The 20638-nt window shown below is 38.9% G+C and overlaps 1 protein-coding gene across 1 annotated transcript in view; it reads right to left on the bottom strand.

Moving 5' to 3' along the window:
* Positions 1-20638, bottom strand: part of LOC149142899 (bifunctional aspartokinase/homoserine dehydrogenase 2, chloroplastic-like) — a 287370-nt gene that overhangs the window by 27707 nt on the left and 239025 nt on the right. Inside the window, exon 15 of the mRNA XM_089453184.1 lies at positions 20474-20609. Within this exon, the coding sequence (XP_089309310.1) occupies positions 20474-20609 (136 nt within the window). The remainder of the gene's footprint in view (positions 1-20473; positions 20610-20638) is intronic.

Below are 20638 nucleotides of genomic sequence, written 5' to 3'. Positions count from 1 at the left end.
CCTTCCTTTTCTAGGAAGAGGCCTTCATGGCTTAGGGGGATACTTGATGATGCTAAAGGACATGCTGCACCCTGAGGAACCTTCTGTCAAAGTAAGAAACTTAATAGGTATCAAGGATACCTGACCATCATGAGCACGATCATACAAAATGAGCCTTCGTCATTCTCAGATGTCGTCAAGCATCAAGTATGGAAGGATGCTATGACTGTAGAATATGAGTCTATTATGGAGAATGATGTCTGGGAAGTAGTTCCCAGACCCTGGACAAGACAATTGTTACTTCAAAATGGCTTTACAAGATAAAGCATGCAGCAGATGGAAGCACGTAAAAGTATAAGGCTCGTTTTGTTGCTCGAGGTTTCTCCCAAAAGGAAGGTATAGACTATGATGAGATACTTGCACCTGTTGCCAGATATACGACCATCCGCTCGATCATAGCCCTTGCCGCTTCACAAGGATGGAACCTACATCAGATGGATGTCAAGACTGTGTTCTTGCATGGCTCGATCAAAGAAGAGGTCTACGTGGAGCAACCCGAAGGATTTGAGATTTATGATCGAAAATCTCATGTATACAGGTTGAAGAAAGCTCTCTATGGGCTGAAGCAAGCACCCCAAGCATGGTATGAGAGGATCGATAGCTACTTGATGAAGCTGGGATTCACTAGGAGTGAAGCCGATCCTAACCTTTACTTTAAGGTTGAAGATGACAAGCCTCTCATACTGGTATTGTATGTGGATGACCTCTTTCTAACAGGTGCAGACCCTCTCATTCACAAATGTAAGAGGGAGCTGGCCTCTGAATTTGAAATGAAAGACCTAGGACTGATGCACTACTTCCTAGGACTTGAAGTATGGCAGAATCCAAGGGAAATTTTCCTATCTCAAGGGAAATATGTGGTAAAGATATTGGAAAGATTTGGTATGATGGACTGCAAGCCTGTGACTACCTCGAGGATCTTAACTTTTAGAAGTTATATGGTAGTGATGTCGGACCAGATTTGGGAAATGCCTCTGAGTTTCATAAACTCATTCGCATTGATGTTCTTGGTGAACCTCCGTCCGAACATATTTTTTGCAGTTAGCATTGTGAGCTCATATTTGGTTGAGCCTCACTGGATTGATGCCCGGAATCTTCTGAGATGTCTTCAGGACACAATCTCTCATGGATTAAGATACATTGTCGGAGATGTGAGACTACTTGGATATACTGATGTTGATTGGGTAGGCAGTGTGGTGGACCGTAAGAGCACTTCCGGGTGCTGTTTCACCTTAGGATCTGCTTCGATATCCTGGATGAGCAGGAAGCAGAAGTCGGTGGCTTTGAGCACCGCCGAAGCAGGATATATTGTTGCTAGCATAACCTCGTGTGAGGTAGTCTGGTTGCGAAAGCTCTTAAGTGAGTTGTTTGGATTTACATTGGATACCACTGTGATTCTCTATAACAACCAGAGGTGGGATTCGATTATTGAGGAATCCCGTATTCGTCAATTGCTCCAGCAGATAGACATCATCTTGGATATGGTAAGTTGATGAGCAAGGAGGCTCCATCGCATTAAGATGATGTACAGGTTGATACACCTTGTCAAAGCCCCGAGGAAAGATCTAATCTGTGATTTTCCCAAACGACTTGGAGTCGATAAGAAACCCTCGTACAAGGGTCATGCATGTTGCATACATTGAGCTCTGGGAGCTCTGAGGGCTTGCGGTTATTACTGGAGCAACATACGACCACAGGGTGACTCACCCTCCCCTGGTGGTGCACACTGGAACAAGATGATTCGCTCTCTTGTGGGACAAGATGATTTGCTCTCTTGTGGAACAGGATGATTCACTCTCCTGTGTAGCAGGATGATTAGTTCTCCTGTGAGGCCTGGATTGATGTGTTCTCCATGGCGATTGTAGCAGGATTGATGTGTTCTCATGTGAGGCCTGGATTGATGTGTTCTCCATGGCGGCCTGGATTGATGTGTTCTCCATGGCAATTGTAGCAGGATTGATGTGTTCTCCTATGAGGACAGGATTGATTAGTTCTCATGTCGAGGCATCCTACCCATGCAGTCTGGGACTCATGGGAAGTACCTCTCATCTGATCAATGAGCAGGGAAATGAAGTTAGGGACCATAGTAGTACCGATGGACGCATCGTTGTAACTACCGTACTCCCTACACTAGGATGACCTCCATTGATCTGGGATCAATGATACTGGTCTGGGACCAGTGGTAGGAGTTGTACCATACTATGACGCTAACTTCGGGTCGGTTGAGACTGGTCTGGGACTAGTGGTACATACTCTGAGACTGACTTTGAGTCAGTGGAGGATGATATTGGTCTGGGACCATTGGAGTTGTACTCACTATGACGCTGACTTTGGGTTGGTTGAGACTGGTCTCAGACCAGTGGTACATACTCTGAGACTGACTTTGAGTCAGTATGATACATCCTCGATCATTTCCTCTTCTTCATAATTCGGACAAAAGCAGAGTAGAACAGAACAATGCAAGAGCAGAGCAGAACAAAACAAAACAGTACAGATCAGTGCAAGGCAGAAGAAGACAAAGCAGAACAGGCAAAATAGAGCAGAGCAGGGCAAGGGTCAGGCTGTACAAGGCAGTGCATTTGATGGATGAATAGTAACGACCGATAGACAGATTGCAGATGAAGTTCTCCATGGTTGAGAGGGAGTGTTAAAATTGGCAACCAGGGAAAAACTTCATGTGGGTCATCTTATTCATGGCTAATAATATTTTTATTAGATTCCTCTCGTCGAGAGGTGTAGGATTGATATAAAGATCATCCAATTCCGATAAGTATTCATGGAGATATGAATTTATTTTGATTATGGAATTATTATCAAGCCGACCTACAACTCATGTAGGCTCAGAAGCCCAAGAGTCACATCTATTCACCCACCAACGTTGTGTATAAATATAAGAGGACTTTTCCTCATTTAGACACACTCATCTCATCACATCTCTCTCTCTCTACTGCGCAGATATGAGTCTCTTCTCTACTGCGCTGAAATGGGTCTCTCTCTCTCACACATGTGAAGCCGGAAGCTATTGAATTTGACGCTGCAACTGCAGAAGTAAAGATTGACTTGCGTGACCTAGAAGATCTCCTCTTTGGAACTGCGTTGTAGGTTCATCTGAACCTCCTTTGAAAGCCACAACTTTTGGTGGTGGAATGAAGTCAATCCGACGAACGGTTTGCAAGATATCAACTGCCCTAGTTTGAAGCCGGAAACTGCTGAAACTGAAGCTGCAACTACAGAAGTAAAGATTGACTTGCGTGGCCTAGAAGATCTCCTCTTTGGAACTGCGTTGTAGGTTCATCTGAACCTCCTTTGAAAGCCGCAACTTTTGGTGGTGGAATGAAGTCAATCCGACGAACGGTTTGCAAGATATCGACTGCCCTAGTTTGAAGCTGGAAACTGCTGAAACTGAAGCTGCAACTGCAGAAGTAAAGATTGACTTGCGTGGCCTAGAAGATCTCCTCATCTGAACTGCGTTGTAGGTTCATCTGAACCTCCTCTGGAAGCCGAAACTTTTGGTGGTGGAATGAATTCAATCCGACTGTCGGTTTGTGAGATATGGTCTGCCCTAGTTTGATAATGAAGCCGCTAATGCTGATGCTACTGATCTAGGGTTTGCTACTGCTGATATGAATCAGATTTATTGTACTATTTCTCTCTGCTGAATTATTGAAGGTAAAAGAAAATTTGATCAAAGGGTTTCCCCACACATTGTGGGGTTTGTCCCTGGCTAGCCGCCACATCTTGTGTCTCTTGTCTTGGCTTGTTTTCTGTCGATCGTTTAATGTTCTATCTGCACTTTACTTTATGTACATGTGATTGCTAATCGGTGGAATATAATAAGAAAAAGAAGTAAACTGTTATAAGCATAGAACATACCATAACTTAACACTGCGACAGCGACAGAACCCCAACGGCTAGATCTGAATGGTACTGTGGCGATAGATCCTAAACTGGTGGATCTGATTGTTGCGATGACGACAGAACCCAACCTGCTAGATCTAATCTGGCAAAGAAGATGATGTGCAATCTTCAGAGAGACGAGGGAACTATGGTCTCAAGGAGTGTCAGGTGCTACCAATCACAATATACATAAGGGTCCAACAGTAGTACTCGACCTAATCTTTCAGGGCACTAAGGAGGATCAATTGTACCCTTAGCCATACTACCTGACTACCCTATCATACGCGCGAGTAATCTCCCCGAGTGTTGTTCTTGGTGTACTGTAGTAGCAAGACGGCCGATGGTTTATCTACGGTGAGGTTTCAGGTAAGCCTAGGGGGCTTTCGATATACCAAAGGGTACGTGGAAGACAGTCTGTGCGTGGTTCTGTCTAATGCGCTACTACTCGAAGGGGTACCACAGGGGTTACAAGGGAGTCCAACAAGCATGAACACCTCTTGTATTTCCTGCGTGCATGCCTCCCCAAATCCGTATGTTTATGTGCTCAATGACAGATCCCCTGGTTTAAACACATCGGAACATGTCTCTAGCCAAAAAAAAAAATCTGCTAAAAATGGAGATACCACCGGCCCTGGAATGTGCTCTGATACCACTTGTTATGCTCTTGACTTGCGAGAAGATGCCAAAATACCGAATATATAAAAAATATAACACAGAACACATAACAAAATGAGAAATAACAGCATGTATTTTATTATTCAGAGATGAAAGCAATGTTCACTTGCCTCTTCGAGGGGGCAACCTCCAATAGAGCAGGGCTCAAATACAAAATAAGACACGGCGCCTCTGAATGGGGAGTCTCTATTCTTTATATAGGGTTCATATATGCAATACCATGGGTCAGTGCCATGGTTCTTTTAATACCATCTATCTAATACCATGTCCCGTTTGCAACTAACTGTGGTCCTTTTCTTTAAATGTGGGTCAACCACTTACAATTATTAATATGAGCTTTATTGACTCTTTAACTAACTATAACTATAACTCTACCCTATTACATAAATAAGGGGGTTAGGGTTGGACCCTAACAATCAAAGATCATTATTGAAGAAAACTATCTTCATCAAGCAGAAGTTTTCTATTCTCTATATCATCATCAACATCAAGGAAGCAACAAGTATAAGGATTGTCCTATCAAGTTAGTATATTTATGTCCACATCTGAATCTGTCAAAATGTCTTTTTGCAAGGAAGGAAACAAATTGGTTGAGGCTTCAAACTATCTTGCATGGAAGAAAAGGACAGATCTCAATCTCATTGAAAATGAGGTTATGGAACATGTCAAAGGATCTATCACTAAACCATGAAAGGAAGATGCTCAAACTCTTGCAAAGTATATGAAAGGGGAAGTTAGGGCTCAAAGGATTCTCATACAATCCATCAAAGATCCCCTCGTCCCATATGTATCAAAACTCGAAACTTCAAAAGAGATCTATGACAAATTGGTAGAGTTGTATTCCATAAGCACTACTGGAGAAGTCATCTCATTAAGGCAAGAACTCTACAAGCTGAAGATGTCAAGGGAAGATGGAATAGCATCATACTTTATGAGGATATTTGAAATCAGGGATCAACTTCAAGATCTGGGCGAAAACCTGTCTGATAGAGAAATGACTAACGTTGTACTAAATGCACTACTAGAGGAGTGGGGTGGCTTTACTTAAGTATTTATGGGAAGAAAGAAGCTACTCCATTCCAGGATCTATGGTCATTGTGCAAGATTGAAGAATCTATACTTAACGCCAAATCTGATGTGGAACCAGGTGAGCAAAGTCAAGTTTATGCTACAAAGACAAGAAGAAAGGGAAAAATTGGAAACTCTGGTTCTTAGAAAAATAAAAGGGACATGGCTAAGATTCAATGCTATGGGTGTCAAGAATATGGGCACTACAAAAGAGATTTTCCTAAGATCAAGAAGGACAATAACAAAAGAGGAAGAGAAGAAGCCCATATCACCGAAGAAGTGGAGGAAGTTGAAAAGAAGAAGTCCAAGAAAGAGGAAGTAAGAGATCTCTACTATGACTGAGATAGTCTTCCTCACCTAAGTTCTTTTCAAGTTCCTAAGTCTTCTGTTGTAAGATATGGCTATCATGATTCACTAAGAAAAATAATGGGATGCATCATGGCATCATAGAAGCATTGAAAGCAAGAGCTCGGGACATCATCATAGAGAAGCATGAAAGATGGTTGAAATTGAAATCTATGGCAGTCAACTATGAAGGATATAGCTCTTGGGAACCTCATTGGAAACATAAGTGGCACTTATGGAAAGAAAAAGGTCATCTAGTACAAGGCTCATCATACATCTGTCAAAAGGAAACATCTGTTGGATGGGGATACTCTAGATCCTCAAGATTCTCTGATGGAATCTTCATCGAAAGGTTCACCGATCAAGAGGGGAAGCAAGTGTTTCATCAAAAATTCCAAACTTGTGGAATTCATGGGATGATGGTATGATGACATAAAAGGTGAAGCAGATCAAGGGATTGAAGCTCTTTTCAATCAAGGAAGTCTGGATGACACAAAGAAAACCGAGGTATTTATGCTTGTATTCGATATTGTAAATTCATGTCATGTGGTTACAGGTAACATGGATCAATGCTCTATCTCGAGAGCGTGATCAAAAGAAATGATCTCCAACTTCGAAGGGATGCAGGAATGCATGGGTCACACATTCACTAGATGAAATCAACATAATATGTCCTCATATATGAGGTGGTTGACATTATTTGGAGGAACTCTGATTGGAACTTCCTTGTTATGAAATGTGTAAAAAGGAAGGAAGAGATCCTGAGATATGCAACCATGGAAAAGCCAATCAACATCCAGGAAACCAAGAGACCTGACTAGAATATCTCCAAGAAAGATATGTGAACTCTAATGAACTCTGAAAAAGAAAGAGACCCTTGACAGTATATACATATTTTTGGGAGATGTGTCGATATGTATGCAGGATGCTGATGCAAACTAGAAGATGTCATGATGAAAGACCATCACAAAGGTAAATTTGATTTAATGTTCATTTCTTTATTTTTGAATAAATATCTAGATGGGCTTATGCAGGACTGCCGAGGGAAGATCTATGGATGTCTTCCAACACTGATGCTTATGTAGTAGGATGAAAGATCCTTAAGGAGACAAGGCATAAAGAAGGCAACATGGGATGAAGGAAGGCCAGATATGAACTAATGGATCACTTTCCGAAGATGACATGACTGACTCATGAATGAAAATGATCGATAGTATGTGCCCTATGAAGAAGTCCCAAACATGAAGACTCCTAAATAACGAAAAGAAGTTCATGACATCATGAGGAGGAGTACTTCAAGCAGTTGGTTGTCCCATCATCTCCACCTAAAGCGTTGTTGTAGGTCCCCAATTAAGGAGGGTCCTGGAAACAAGTTTCTTACTTGGAAGAAAATTGGAAGCGAAATTCCTAAGCCAAGAGGGACAATGATCAGGTTGTCTATACACCATTGGTCTCGTCAGCATTGTGCTCAGATCTCGTGGAGAGATAGAGTTGTTGGTCAAAGCCTTGCTATGTGACAATGTTGGTTGATATGATGCTAAACAGATGGGTTACTAATCCAACTCTTCTTATGAGAATTCTTTAGATTGGGAATGAACAAGTATCATTATGAATACCTCCCTAGTTAAGAGGGAATGTTGAAAAATGTAACTAGATTCGGTCTTCATAATGACATGTGTAAATGTGATTTTATGTAATTGATGTAAAGAAGAAAAATAAAATTATTTTTGTAATGCTTGTCTCACGGGTTTCATGAGCAAGGAATATTATTTTTAGTAATGGCTCCCATTGTGAGCCCTTAAGATTGGTCATAAAGTAAAAAAGAGTCAATGTCATGTATGAAGGACCCTTCTTGGGCATGTCACATTTGTATATGAGTCAATGAAAGTGTCAAATAGCCCTCCAAGACAAGCACAAGCATCTCTTAGCAAGTCAGATTTAAATAAAGTAATGAAAACTTTCCAAAAGTCAGGGCGGCTCACACTCAACTCATGCCAGCTTATATGCATGGGAAATCACTATAAATAGGGCATCTCGACCTTATTTCAAAGATACAATTACGGTGAAGGAGAATGTCGTAACTTGTTTTCAATTTTATGTCTTGTACATATTAAATATAACTGCAAAAGGAAAAAACCAAATACTAAAAAGAGAAAAGAAAAATGTGAAAGACTTCTTATCAATTGATTAAACCAAAGTTACTTTGGTTTATCAAAGGTTTTTTTAATACTAATATCTTGTCACTATAAAGTGTCTTGTAATAAATAAAGACGGACAGTGGGACCCTGCGGCAGCAGTCGGAAATGTTAAAGTGTGGGCAAGTTGGTGGTGAGCGAAAGGCAAAGAAGATGGGACCCGCCTGATGGAGAAAACCCGACGACACAACTAAGTCGAAGGATAACACGAGCAGTGCCCCCGCAAAGACTTTTGTCGAGCTTGTTGACTTTTGGATGAACGGTGCAAATTTACTATGGAGGCACCACTCGGGAATTAGTCCCGTAAAGAGCAGCCCCCCCCAGTGACATCAGCAAGCGAGCCAGTTCATATTCTTTCATTCGCCATGTCATACGCCTTCATCTAGTTGTCCTCCGAAATGTCAAATCCCTCATTAAATTCGGTCATTTCCCCCACGATAGCACTTAATGCCATTTTCCCTCTTATATTTTCTCATTCTGCTATAAAACCTTTTCTTGGCTTTTTGCTCAATACATTGTCATGTTGCTCACTGTCGAGAAATTCAAAGTCCAGCTCACATCCGAGTCAGCCTCGTCACCAGTACCAGGTATTTCTATCATAATCAATCATTTTATCCTTTGAAAATGGCCAAGAAAATTGTTTTAACCGATTCCTCTTCTCACATTCCGCTCATGGATATTGAAAGAGATATATTCGATGTTTCTTTCCCTATTAACCATCATGAATTCTACCAACATGTTCAGTTAAACCAGTCTAATTCCCCAATTTATGTTGCAATTGTAAAATTTGGTGTGTTGGCAGATTTTTTCCCTCAATCATATCTACTTCCTAAATTTATTCATTGGCTAGTTTCAGCAATGTATCCTCAAAGGTGCTTTGTGATAAATAGGCTGGGAGAAAGTGTTTTTCAGGTGTCCTCTCTCTTGATTCAGCAAGCATTGTGCTATCCTTCTGCAGAGTCTTACTTGTCTTTTTCCAAAGAATCATTGACTGCCTATTTTGAAGATTTATCCGAACCAGAATGTGCTCTAATTCTCTTGTATTTGATGACTGATGGAAAACAATTCCCTATAGATTCCACTCATTTTCCCTTGGATATCTTTGTTGAAGATGTAAGACCAGTTCTTTAGGTGTTGGCCAGAATTTTAGGGAAAGAAGACATTACAGTAATTGACAAAGCAGTTCTAGGAATGTTTTCTGTAATAATGAAACTTGAAGTTGTATTGGATATACCAGCATATTGGGAAAAAGTAATTAATGTCCAATTCATGAATTTCACTCTTACAGGTTGTTTTAGGTTTCCTTCTCTTGTGACCTATCTATTCTTGTACTCCAATGTTGAGAAATTCATGCATCTAGGGTTGAATATCATGGACACTCTCAAGCATAAACAATCAGTGTTCTTTTGGACTGATGTAGTAAGAATTGATCCTAAAAATGAAGCTCTTTCCTATTTTTCATCCTCTTTCCTTTTAGTTGTGTATTGCATCACAAACAGTTCACCTGCACCAGCTTTACTCCCTAAAGCTCAATCTTTCCTTCAAGCAAGTAAAGATGCAAAGGTTGGACACAAGTCGGCCTCCAAACAGGGACGTGTCTTTTCGTTTTGTTATGTGAAAACATTATATATAAGGATTTCGTCTCCTAATTCTAACCATCAAATTCTGGTGAAAATTTCAGAGAGGTAGAAAAAAGGAGACAGAAGCCGAGAAGGACATTACAGATTACAGTTTGGGCAAATTTCTATTAGGTTATCCATTACAGCTTGGACCTCCCTTCTTTTTCAGAACTCGGATCTCCTGTTGCAGTCTTATATAGGAGCAGGGTCACCAAATCTCGGATATGCACCTAGTCTCCTATCTAAGCTTGGACTGTGGGCAATGATAAGTACAGTCATATTCTCGGACTAGTGTGAACAGTCATCTCCAAAAAGGCTCAGATTGCAGACCTAGCCTCAGTGGTACCTTGGAACAGAGAATTGTCATTGTTTGTAAAACTCGGATTGCAGATTACAGCTCACCTGCAGGCAGCAGACCAGTGATCTTTAGAGCTCGAACATAACTGAAGTGTCTCTGTGGGAGGCTCAGATTTTTTGAAAGTTGGACCTGTGGTATGACGGCACAGTCTTGTAGAAGCTCTTTCAAGCTCAGTCCTGTAGCTTTTCATTACAAAGGACTGTAGGAGCTGAGAACAGTGGTTTATCTTAACTACAGTCAGCTCAGCTTTACTAGACAGTCATCACCTTGGCTCTTTTTTTGTACAATGGCACAGTGAATTTGTGAAGAAATCCTTCTTGAACAGTGGATTGATAAAGTGAAGAAAAGGTGATCTAGTCACAGTTCAGAAAGTAGATTGTAACAGCTTCAAAAGTAAAGTCTATGATGGACAAAGTTTTGTGAAGACATACCTTGAAGCAATCATTGAAGCAGAGCTTAGTGCAGTTCATTGAAGACACGTTGAAGTCTTGTGGAGAACATTGAAAGACCATGATGTATTAGTCATCATGAGGTGATTTGGAGATATTTGATTTGGTACCATGAAGAGCAGCGGTGACACCTTCTAAGAAGACAAGGTTGTCATTGATGAAGTGATTTGGAGGAGGCATTGCAGAAGATTGACAGGGCTTGTTGAAGAAGACATTGGGAGTAGTGAAATATAAACAAATATATTTTGACAAAATAAAGCGTTGGAGCCCAAGAGTTTGGAGCCTCGAAAAGGACAAGGTTGGTGCCTTGGAAGATAGGGTTGGATCCCTAGAGGATCGGACTCCTCAAGAAACCAAGTCGGAGCCTGTACCAGAAAAGGGTTGGTACCCTAGGGGTTGGAGTCTCTAAACGCAAAGTTGGTGCCTTGAGAAGATAGGGTCGGTGCCCTAGAGGTCGGAGCCTCACAAAAGTCCAAGTTGGTGCTTGGCAACAGGTTGGAGCCTGGCAGATTGAAGATTGGTGTCTTCATCTAGGGTTGGAGCCCTATATACATTGTATTTGATTTATTGTGAAAAACAAATTAATAAAAGCATTTATTCTTATTGTTCATTTTATGTTCTAAATATAAATGATTTAACTGGCAAAAGGAACAATTGAAAAGAAATATTGATTCACCCTCCCTCTCAGTGTTTTCAACGGGGATGAAAAAATAACGAAGTTGAAAGAAATGAATCTTTCTTTACAGCAAAAGATTGATTCACATGTATGCACGATTGTAGTGGCAGCGGATTCAAATGATCCTACTGAGAAACTGACTCCAGTTAGGACTGAATTGCACATTGCTGAAAATGAGTTGAAGAAGAAGCAAACAAAGTTGGACATTGCTGTGAAAATTATCAAGGCAACAGAGCATGAGTTGTTTATGACCAAGGAGACTGCAGAAAAATACAAAAGGGATTTCCAAGCTGCTCATCAAGAAATTAAAGGAGAAAGTGAAAGGAAACATGTCTCTGGTACAAGCAAGATAAATCTTGTGGAATGACATAATTAATGCAGTAAAGAATGTCTGGGAATTCCTGGTTATCATTGAAGAGGAGAAGATTATTGTCAGAGATTTAGAAGAAGTCATCCTCAGTAATAAATAGAAGCTACAGAATAGAGCCCAGTTTGCTAAGAAATTGATTGACTTCTTAAACTCAAAGTCTGCACAGGAAATGAAGGAGTTTGGAATAGAAGACAGGACTAAACATGTGATAGAAATAAACAAAATGATATTGAAAAATGCCAACAGAAAAGCAGCATAGAAGAAATTGATGGAAATTAAGGAAGCAGTGATGAAGTTCAATATCATTTTTGATAAAAGAACAAGGGTTGGTTTACCTACTGTTGGGATTAACAAGACAATTTATTATCCTAGGAACTTTATGAAAGATTACTAGTAGAAGCAAAAAGTAAGATTAATTCTACACATGAAAAGACTACAGTATTAAAGGGAGCTACAATTGTCAATTATCTTCATAAAGATTTCAACTTCTTTGGATGATGAAAATTCTTTTTATTGAGAAGTCTACATACAACAGAATCACAGATTTCGGGATAGCACATGTTAAATTTATAAATTCCCCAAGTATAAGTACAGAAATCTGGAGGAAGACCAGGGAATGGATGTCGCCACAAGCTACTGCTACAGAAGCAGAACCCTCTACTGCTATGCAATCTCAGATTGATTTAGGATGAAATGTTTACTTTTAAAAGTTATTATATTTTTCAAGTCATGTAATTTTTATGTTTCAATGTAATGTTCGAATAGTTGGGTAGTTAGGAGGTTGACAGTTCTAATAACTGTCTCTTGAAAGTTTGTATAAATGTACTTTAGTAAGATGAAAAAGGGTTCCAGAATTTTGCATACCTCAGAGAAGACTACTTCTGTACTTTGATCTTCACTTGAATGACGAATAAAGCTTTGCAGTGATTCTAGAAATTGTTGGGTATGATTTTTTTTCCTTGTGCCATATTATGTATGTATTTCTTCATTGGAAGAACTAAAGCAAACTGTTCTTTATTTATAGTTAATGGTTATAAGTTTTTGTAAATTTTGAGGTTTAAAAATCCTTAAATAGTGCTCTTCTTCCAAACTTTTCATTTCTCATCTAACACATTTTCCTCTATGTTTATGGTAAAAGATTCTGTGCAAACATCCTTTTATTCTGAAACTTTCACCAACACTTCTCACAAATTTCTATTTATTTGTATCCAACAGTTAAAGGCCATTTAAAGTTATGTTCCATGTATTGAAGGTTAAAGGGTTTAAAATTTAATATTCTGGGGTTTGCAAAATGATGAGACAAACAAACAATCAATCTGTAATCTTTAATGAATGTCTTGGGCACTGATTTCTACTCAGCCAAGAATTGTCTCCCAAGGTACAACAGAGAAGAAGACAGAAAAGAGTGTGAAGTTCTCAAGGAATGCAACCTACTAACTAGGGAGGAAAGGAAGAGGCAGATCGAGCTCTTTTGGGATTGTTTCTTGGGCAAACACCTTCACACGTGTCGCAGAAACTAGGGTTTCTGCAGTGGGCACATCTGTTATGATAAAGGACAAGAAAAGGGTCTTCACACCATCACTCTTGCTAGCCGAAACAAGGAACCATCCTCAAGACAAGCGAAGGAGAGACACTACAAGAAAGACCATATCTCAGCCCACACTTGTGTCTATGCAGTGATTTCAGGCAGCCGAAATTGCAGATATGTGAAGGAAGGCTGAAATCTTTAGGGTAGCTGAAAAGTGCAATGAAAGAAGTAGTTTTGACTAGTATTGACTTGGTCAAGAAGAAGGCAAAAAAAGGAATGATCTTGTGTCTTGGTCTTGCAGTGGCAAATAGGTCAAGGGTCCTCGTCTTGGTATTTGTCAATTGAAGTATTTTTAAGAAGAATTTGTTTGGGTTTTCCTCTCAAGTGGGAGAGGTTTTGGCCTTGGCTGATAGCCTATATTCTGTGTCTCTTGTCTCTTTATGGTTTATGCATTAGTAGTTGTTTAATGAAAAATAACACTATACTAACATAAGTAAAAGAAGATCCTAATCTAAGAAGTAAAAAACATTCACAAGCAGTTATCATTAATAGAGAAATCACCTAATTTTGATGCCCTAGATTTCTCAACAAAGCCTTTAGTCCATTAACTTTTGGCCTCGACCAAAATCCCAAACAAATTCCTGATATGTATATTTGTTCTTCTTGTAGATTGTGACTAGGGCTTCTCAGTTTGATATCTTCATTATTAACTTGGTAGAATTTCCTCAACAGACATGGCACATCTTGACCTTCTTGTGTAGTGAAAAAACAAGCTTGAAACAAAGATGATTCCTCCTTTAAGGTTGCTCCTTCACCTTAAGCTCTGATACCATGTTGATTTTTAGGGCATCCTCTAAACTGATAATTACTTCTTATGATTTTCATTAGGTTAATCCTTTTTTTGTGATCTTTTCCATCATAAATCAATTACACAAAGGAGCTCAACAGTAAAAAAAAAATGCCATAAGAATCATAAAGAGACAGCCACACAATAACACAAGTATTTATCTTGGGAAAACCCACATGGGGGGAAATCCCAACAACCTTTTCCTTAGAGAAATCATCAAGTTCAACAGAGATACATCAATCAAATACAAGGTCAAACAAACCAACAATATAGCTAGGTCAAACCTAGACCAAACTGCCTCCTAGTCAAGTCAAGCCTGATCAGAATTTTGGTCTGCTTCTTCATCCATGAATTTCAGTCCTGCAACTTGTCATACCTCAGAACAATTTGGTCATGCAACTCGTCCATCTACACCCAAGACTTTGATCTTGCAACTTGTCTTCATTACTAAAGATATGTGTTGGAATCACGATTGCCATTACACCAAAACCTATAGGTGTTAGTTAATGGACGCATCGCCAATGTTAATGGATACACGCAATGTGATTAGGCCATGTCGTGAAACACGCGGGGAGCACTAGATTATCCAATGCGCAACAATGTCCCCCCAGCACGAGTCGGGGGTGTTTAGAACTCAAGACCTTTTGCTCTGATACCATTTGTTGGAATCACGATTGCTCTTACACAAAAACCCACAAGTGTTAGTAAACGGACACATCGCCAGAGTTAACAGATGCTCAAGAGGCAGTTAATTCATGTCACGAAACATACGAGAAGCACTGGATTATTCAATGCCCAACAATATGTCCTCCCTTTTCAACAGAAAATCATGAATCAAATAACATTCTTTTCAGCCTCAAATTAGGCTCTTTGTTTTGCCTCAAACTAGGCTCTTCACTTGCCTTAGACTAGGCTCTTCGCTTGTCACATTGAAAGACCATGATGTATTAGTCATCATGAGGTGATTTGGAGATATTTGATTGGGTATCATGAAGAGCAGTGGTGACACCTTCTAAGAAGACAAGGTTGTCATTGATGAAGTGATTTGGAGGAGGCATTGTAGAAGATTGATAGGGCTCGTTGAAGAAGACATTGGGAGTCGTGAAGTATAAACAAATATATCTTAACAAAGTAAAGGGTTGGAGCCCAAGAGTTTGGAGCCTCGAAAAAGACAAGGTTGGTGCCTTGGAGGATAGAGTTGGATCCCTAGAGGATCGGACTCCTCAAGAAACCAAGTCAGAGCCTGTACCAGAGAAGGGTCGATACCCTAGAGGTTGGAGCCTCTAAATGCAAGGTTGGTGCCTTGAGAAGATAGAGTCAGTGCCCTAGAGGTCGAAGCCTCACAAAAGTCAAAGTTGGTGCTTGGCAACAGGTTGGAGCCTGGGAGATTGAAGATTGGTGTCTTCATCTAGGGTTGGAGCCCTATATACATCGTACTTGATTTATTGTGAAAAATAAATTAATAAAAGCATGTATTCTTATTGTTCATTTTGTGTTCTAAATATAAATGATCTAACTGATAAAAGGAACAACTGAAAAGAAATATTGATTCACCCCCCTCTCAATATTTCCAACAGGGATGAAGAAATAATGAAGTTGAAAGAGATGAATCTTTCTTTACAACAAAAGATTGATTCACATGTATGCACGATTGTAGTGGCAGAGGATTCAAATGATCCTACTGAGACACTGACTCCAGTTAGGACTAAATCGCACATTGTTGAAAATGAGTTGAAGAAGAAGCAAACAAAGTTGGACATTGCTGTGAAAATTATCAAGGCAACAGAGCATGAATTGTTTATGACCAAGGAGACTACAAAAAAATACAGAAGGGATTTCCAGGCTGCTCATTAAGAAATTAAAGAATTAAAGGAGAAAGTGAAAGGAAACATGTCTCTGGTACAAGCAACAGAAATCTTGTGGAATGACATAATTAATGCAGTAATGAATGTCTGGAAATTCCTCGTTATCATTGAAGAGGAGATGATTATTGTCAGAGATTTAGAAGAAGTCATCCTCAGTAATAAATAGAAGCTACAGAATAGAGCCCAGTTTGCTAAGAAATTGATTGACTTCTTAAACTCAAAGCCTGCACAAGAAATGAAGGACTTTGAAATAGAAGACGGGACTACACATGTGATAGAAATAAACAAAATGATAATGAAAAATGTCAACAGAAAAGCAGCAGAGAAGAAATTGATGGAAATTAAGGACGCAGTGATGAAGGTCAATATCATTTTTGATAAAAGAACAACGTTTGGTTGACCATCCTATTGGGATCAGCAAGACAATTTATTATCCTGGGAACTTTATGAAACATTACTAGTGGAAGCAAAAAGTAAGATAAATTCTAAACATCAAAAGACTGCAGTATTAGAGGGAGCTACAATTGTCAATTATCTTCATAAAGATTTCAACTTCTTCGGATGATGAAAATTCTTTTTATTGAGAAGCCTAAATACAGCAAAATCACATATTTCGGGATAACACATGTTAAATTTATAAATTCCCCAAGTACAAGTACAGAAATCTGGAGGAAGACCAGGGAATGGATGTCGCCACAAGCTATTGCTACAGAAGCAGAACCCTCTACTGCTCTGCAATCTCAGATTGATTTAGGATGAAATGTTTACTTTTAAAAGTTATTATATTTTTCAAGTCATGTAATTTTTATGTTTCAATGTAATGTTCGAATAGTTGGGTAGTTAGGAGGTTGACAGTTCTGATAACTCTCTCTTGAAAGTTTGTATAAATGTACTTCAGTAAGATGAAAAAGGGTTCCAGAATTTTGCATACCTCAGAGAAGACTACTTTTGTACTTTGATCTTCACTTGAATGATGAATAAAGCTTTGCAGTGATTCTAGAAATTGTTGGGTATGATTTGTTTTCCTTGTGTCATATTGTGTATGTATTTCTTCATTGGAAAAATTACAGCAGACTGTTCTTTATTTACAGTTAATGGTTATAAGTTTTTGTAAATTTTGAGGTTTAAAAATCCTTAAACAGTGCTCTTCTTCCAAATTTTCCATTTCTAATGTAACATATTTTCCTCTAAGTTTATGGTAAAAGATTATGTGCAAACAGCATTTTATTCTGAAACTTTCACCAACACTTCTCACAAATTTCTATTCATTTGTATCCAACAGTTAAAGGCCATTTAAAGTTATGTTCCATGTATTGAGGGTTAAAGGGTTTAAAATTTGATATTCTGGGGTTTGCAAAATGATGAGACAAACAAACAATCAATCACTGATTTCTACTTAGCTAGGAATTGTCTCCTAAGGTACAACAGAGAAAAAGACAGAAAAGAGTGCGAAGTTCTCAAGGAATGCAACCTACTAACTAGGGAGGAAAGGAAGAGGCAGATCGAGCTCTTTTGGGATTGTTTCTTGGGCAAACACCTTCACACGTGTCGCAGAAACTAGGGTTTCTGCAGTGAGCACATTTGTTGTGATAAAGGACGAGAAAAGGGTCTTCACACCATCACTCTTGCTAGCCAAAACAACAAGGAACCATCCTCAAGACAAGCGAAGGAGAGACATTACAAGAAAGACCATATCTCAGCCCACACATGTGTCTATGCAGTGATTTCAGGCAACCGAAATTGCAGAAGGAAGGCTGAAATATTTAGGGTAGCTAAAAAGTGCAGTGAAAGAAGTGGTTTTGACTAGTATTGACTTGGTCAAGAAGAAGGCAAAAAAAGGAAGGATCTTGAGTCTTGGTCTTGGAGTGGCAAATAGGTCAAGGGTCCTGGTCTTGGTATTCGTCAATTGAAGTCTCTCTAAGAAGAATTTGTTTGGGTTTTTCTCTCAAGTGGGAGAGGTTTTGGCCTTGGTTGATAGCCTATATTCTGTGTCTCTTGTCTCTTTATAGTTTATGCATTAGTAGTTGTTTGATGAAAAATAACACTATACTAACATAAGTAAAAGAAGATCCTAATCTAAGAAGTAAAAAACATTCACAAGAAGTTATCATTAATAGAGAAATCACATAATCTCGATGCCCTAGATTTCTCAACAAAGCCTTCAATCCATTAACTTTCGGCCTCGACCAAAAGCCCAAACAAATTCTTCATATGTTTCTCCTTGTAGGTTGTGACTAGGGCTTCTCGGTTTGATATCTTCATTGTTTACTTGGTAGAATTTCCTCAACAAACATGGCACATCTCAGCCTTCTTGTGTAGTGACAAAACAAGCTTGAAACAGAGATGATTCCTCCCTTAAGGTTGCTCCTTCACCTTAAGCTCTGATACCATGTTGATTTTTAGGGAATCCTCTAAACTGATAATTACTTCTTATGATTTTCATTAGGTTAGTCCATTTCTTGTGATCTTTTCCATCATAAAGCAATTACATAAAGGAGCTCAACAGTAAAAAAAATTGCCATAATAATCGCAAAGAGACAGCCACACAATAACATAAGTATTTCCCTTGGGAAAACCCACATGGCGGAAAATCCCAACAACCTTTTCCTTAGATAATTCGTCAAGTTCAACAGACATACGTCAATCAAATACAAGGTCAAACAAACCAACAATATAGCTAGGTCAAACCTAGACCAAACTGCCTCCTAGTCAAGTCAAGCCTGATCAAAATTTTGGTCTGCTTCTTCATCCATGAATTTCAGTCCTGCAACTTGTCATACTGAGCTCAAAACAATTTGGTCGTGTAACTCGTCCATCTGCACCCAATACTTTGATCTTGCAACTTGTCTTCATTACTAAAGATACGTGTTGGAATCACGATTGCCATTACACCAAAACCTGCAAGTGTTAATTAATGGACGCATCACCAAAGTTAACGGATACACGCAATGCAGTTAGGCCATGTCATGAAACACGCGGGGAGCACTAGATTATCCAATGCGCAACAATGTCCCCCCAGCACGAGGCGGGGGTGTTTAGAACTCGAGACCTTTGGCTCTGATACCATTTGTTGGAATCACGATTGTCGTTACACCAAAACCCACAAGTGTTAGTAAACAGACACATCGCCAGACAGATGCTCAAGAGGCAGTTAGGCCATGTCACGAAACATACGAGAAGCATTGGATTATTCAATGCCCAACAATATGTCCTCCCTTTTCAACAGAAAATCATGAATCAAATAACCTTCTTTCCAGCCTCAGATTAGGCTCTTTGTTTTGCCTCAAACTAGGCTCTTCGTTTCCCTCAGGGTAGGCTCTTCACTTGCCTTAAATAGATCCGAAGTGCTTGCTTAGGAGGGAGGTCGAATGGCACATATATATAGTCTTTTGTTGGGTTGAATAGGCACCTCTTAGGTTGGAGCCCACTTGACTAGGAAGAAGGCTGACTTGGCTTCTTTGGAGCCAAAAATTCAATTTCAAAAATTCAAATTTTTCTTCTTTTAAAAACAACATGAAGAACATGTCAAATATTTTTTCCATTTGACAATATAGCATGAAGAACATGCTTTACAAATACATCAATTACTAAAATAATAATTATGAAGACCGACCACAGCTACAAAATTCAACATTTTTTGGTCGACCTATCTTTTGCTCTAGTTCAGATAACATTGCTGAGGATGCTATGACCATTTTCCACCAAGAAAACAAGGGGAAATCCGTTGTTTTCATTGCCATGATTCATCTCATGAGGTACATTTATTTTTGTTTTGATATGATTTTGTATCATTCTATTAGATCTTATGACTTAGGACAAATATAATATTTCAATATTGATGTCCGATGTATCACTTCACATCTTATACATCTGATATATCAATGTTATTTTCATATTTATGTAGCAATGTGTTTGTTTGATGGATGTTGTTTTAGATGTTAAAAATTTGAGAAAAAAATGATTATTTTTGTATTTTTTTAAAGCTTCCCAATAATTTCCAATATTTTCCCCGATTTGCCGATAATTTAAAATTTGGACCCTTGGCAATAAATTGCTGATAATGATAATGTAAGTCCAGACCACGAACAGACATGTAATCTCCTGTAATTTTCATTTACTGTCCTCCTTCAGCATGCAAAAATGGAAGCACACAAATATTGAAGGATCAAAACTAGCACCTTTCATACTTCTTGCGAATCCATGTAAACTCATCTTTGATAACCAATGAAAACTATTTGGTTTCGATATGTTCCATCTCTTAAGAATCTTGCTAGATCTATTATCATATTTTTACACCATAACCCATTTGCAAAGACAACTGTTGCAACAAGGTTCCATTTTGTTATCACTCTATGTTCAAGATCATGAGTGCCATCACTTTCACACTTGCGTAGTTACCTCTACTGACTTAACAGACAGAAATGAAAAATTATGGTGAATGCAAAGGTTTGACATAAAAGTTATGAGTACAAAGCAAACTTAAAATTCTAATTTGACTAGAACACTAAAGACACAACGAATACTGCTTTGTATATATTTTACCTTTCTAGCAACATCCATGCCTGATAGATCATCTCTTGGATCTGGTTCGGTGTAGCCAGCTTCTTTTGCCTTCGTTACAATTTGACTAAAAGTTTCTCTCCCAGAGAAATTGTTAAATATATAACTCAAAGTTCCACTGCAATAAAATATATAAGCGATCATTTT

This window comes from Pinus tabuliformis, chromosome X (genome assembly GCF_031772625.1).
Source record: "Pinus tabuliformis cultivar Carrire ecotype Pingquan chromosome X, CPIR1, whole genome shotgun sequence".
NCBI lineage: Eukaryota > Viridiplantae > Streptophyta > Pinopsida > Pinales > Pinaceae > Pinus > Pinus tabuliformis.
This window is presented reverse-complemented; position numbering and strand designations above follow the sequence as displayed.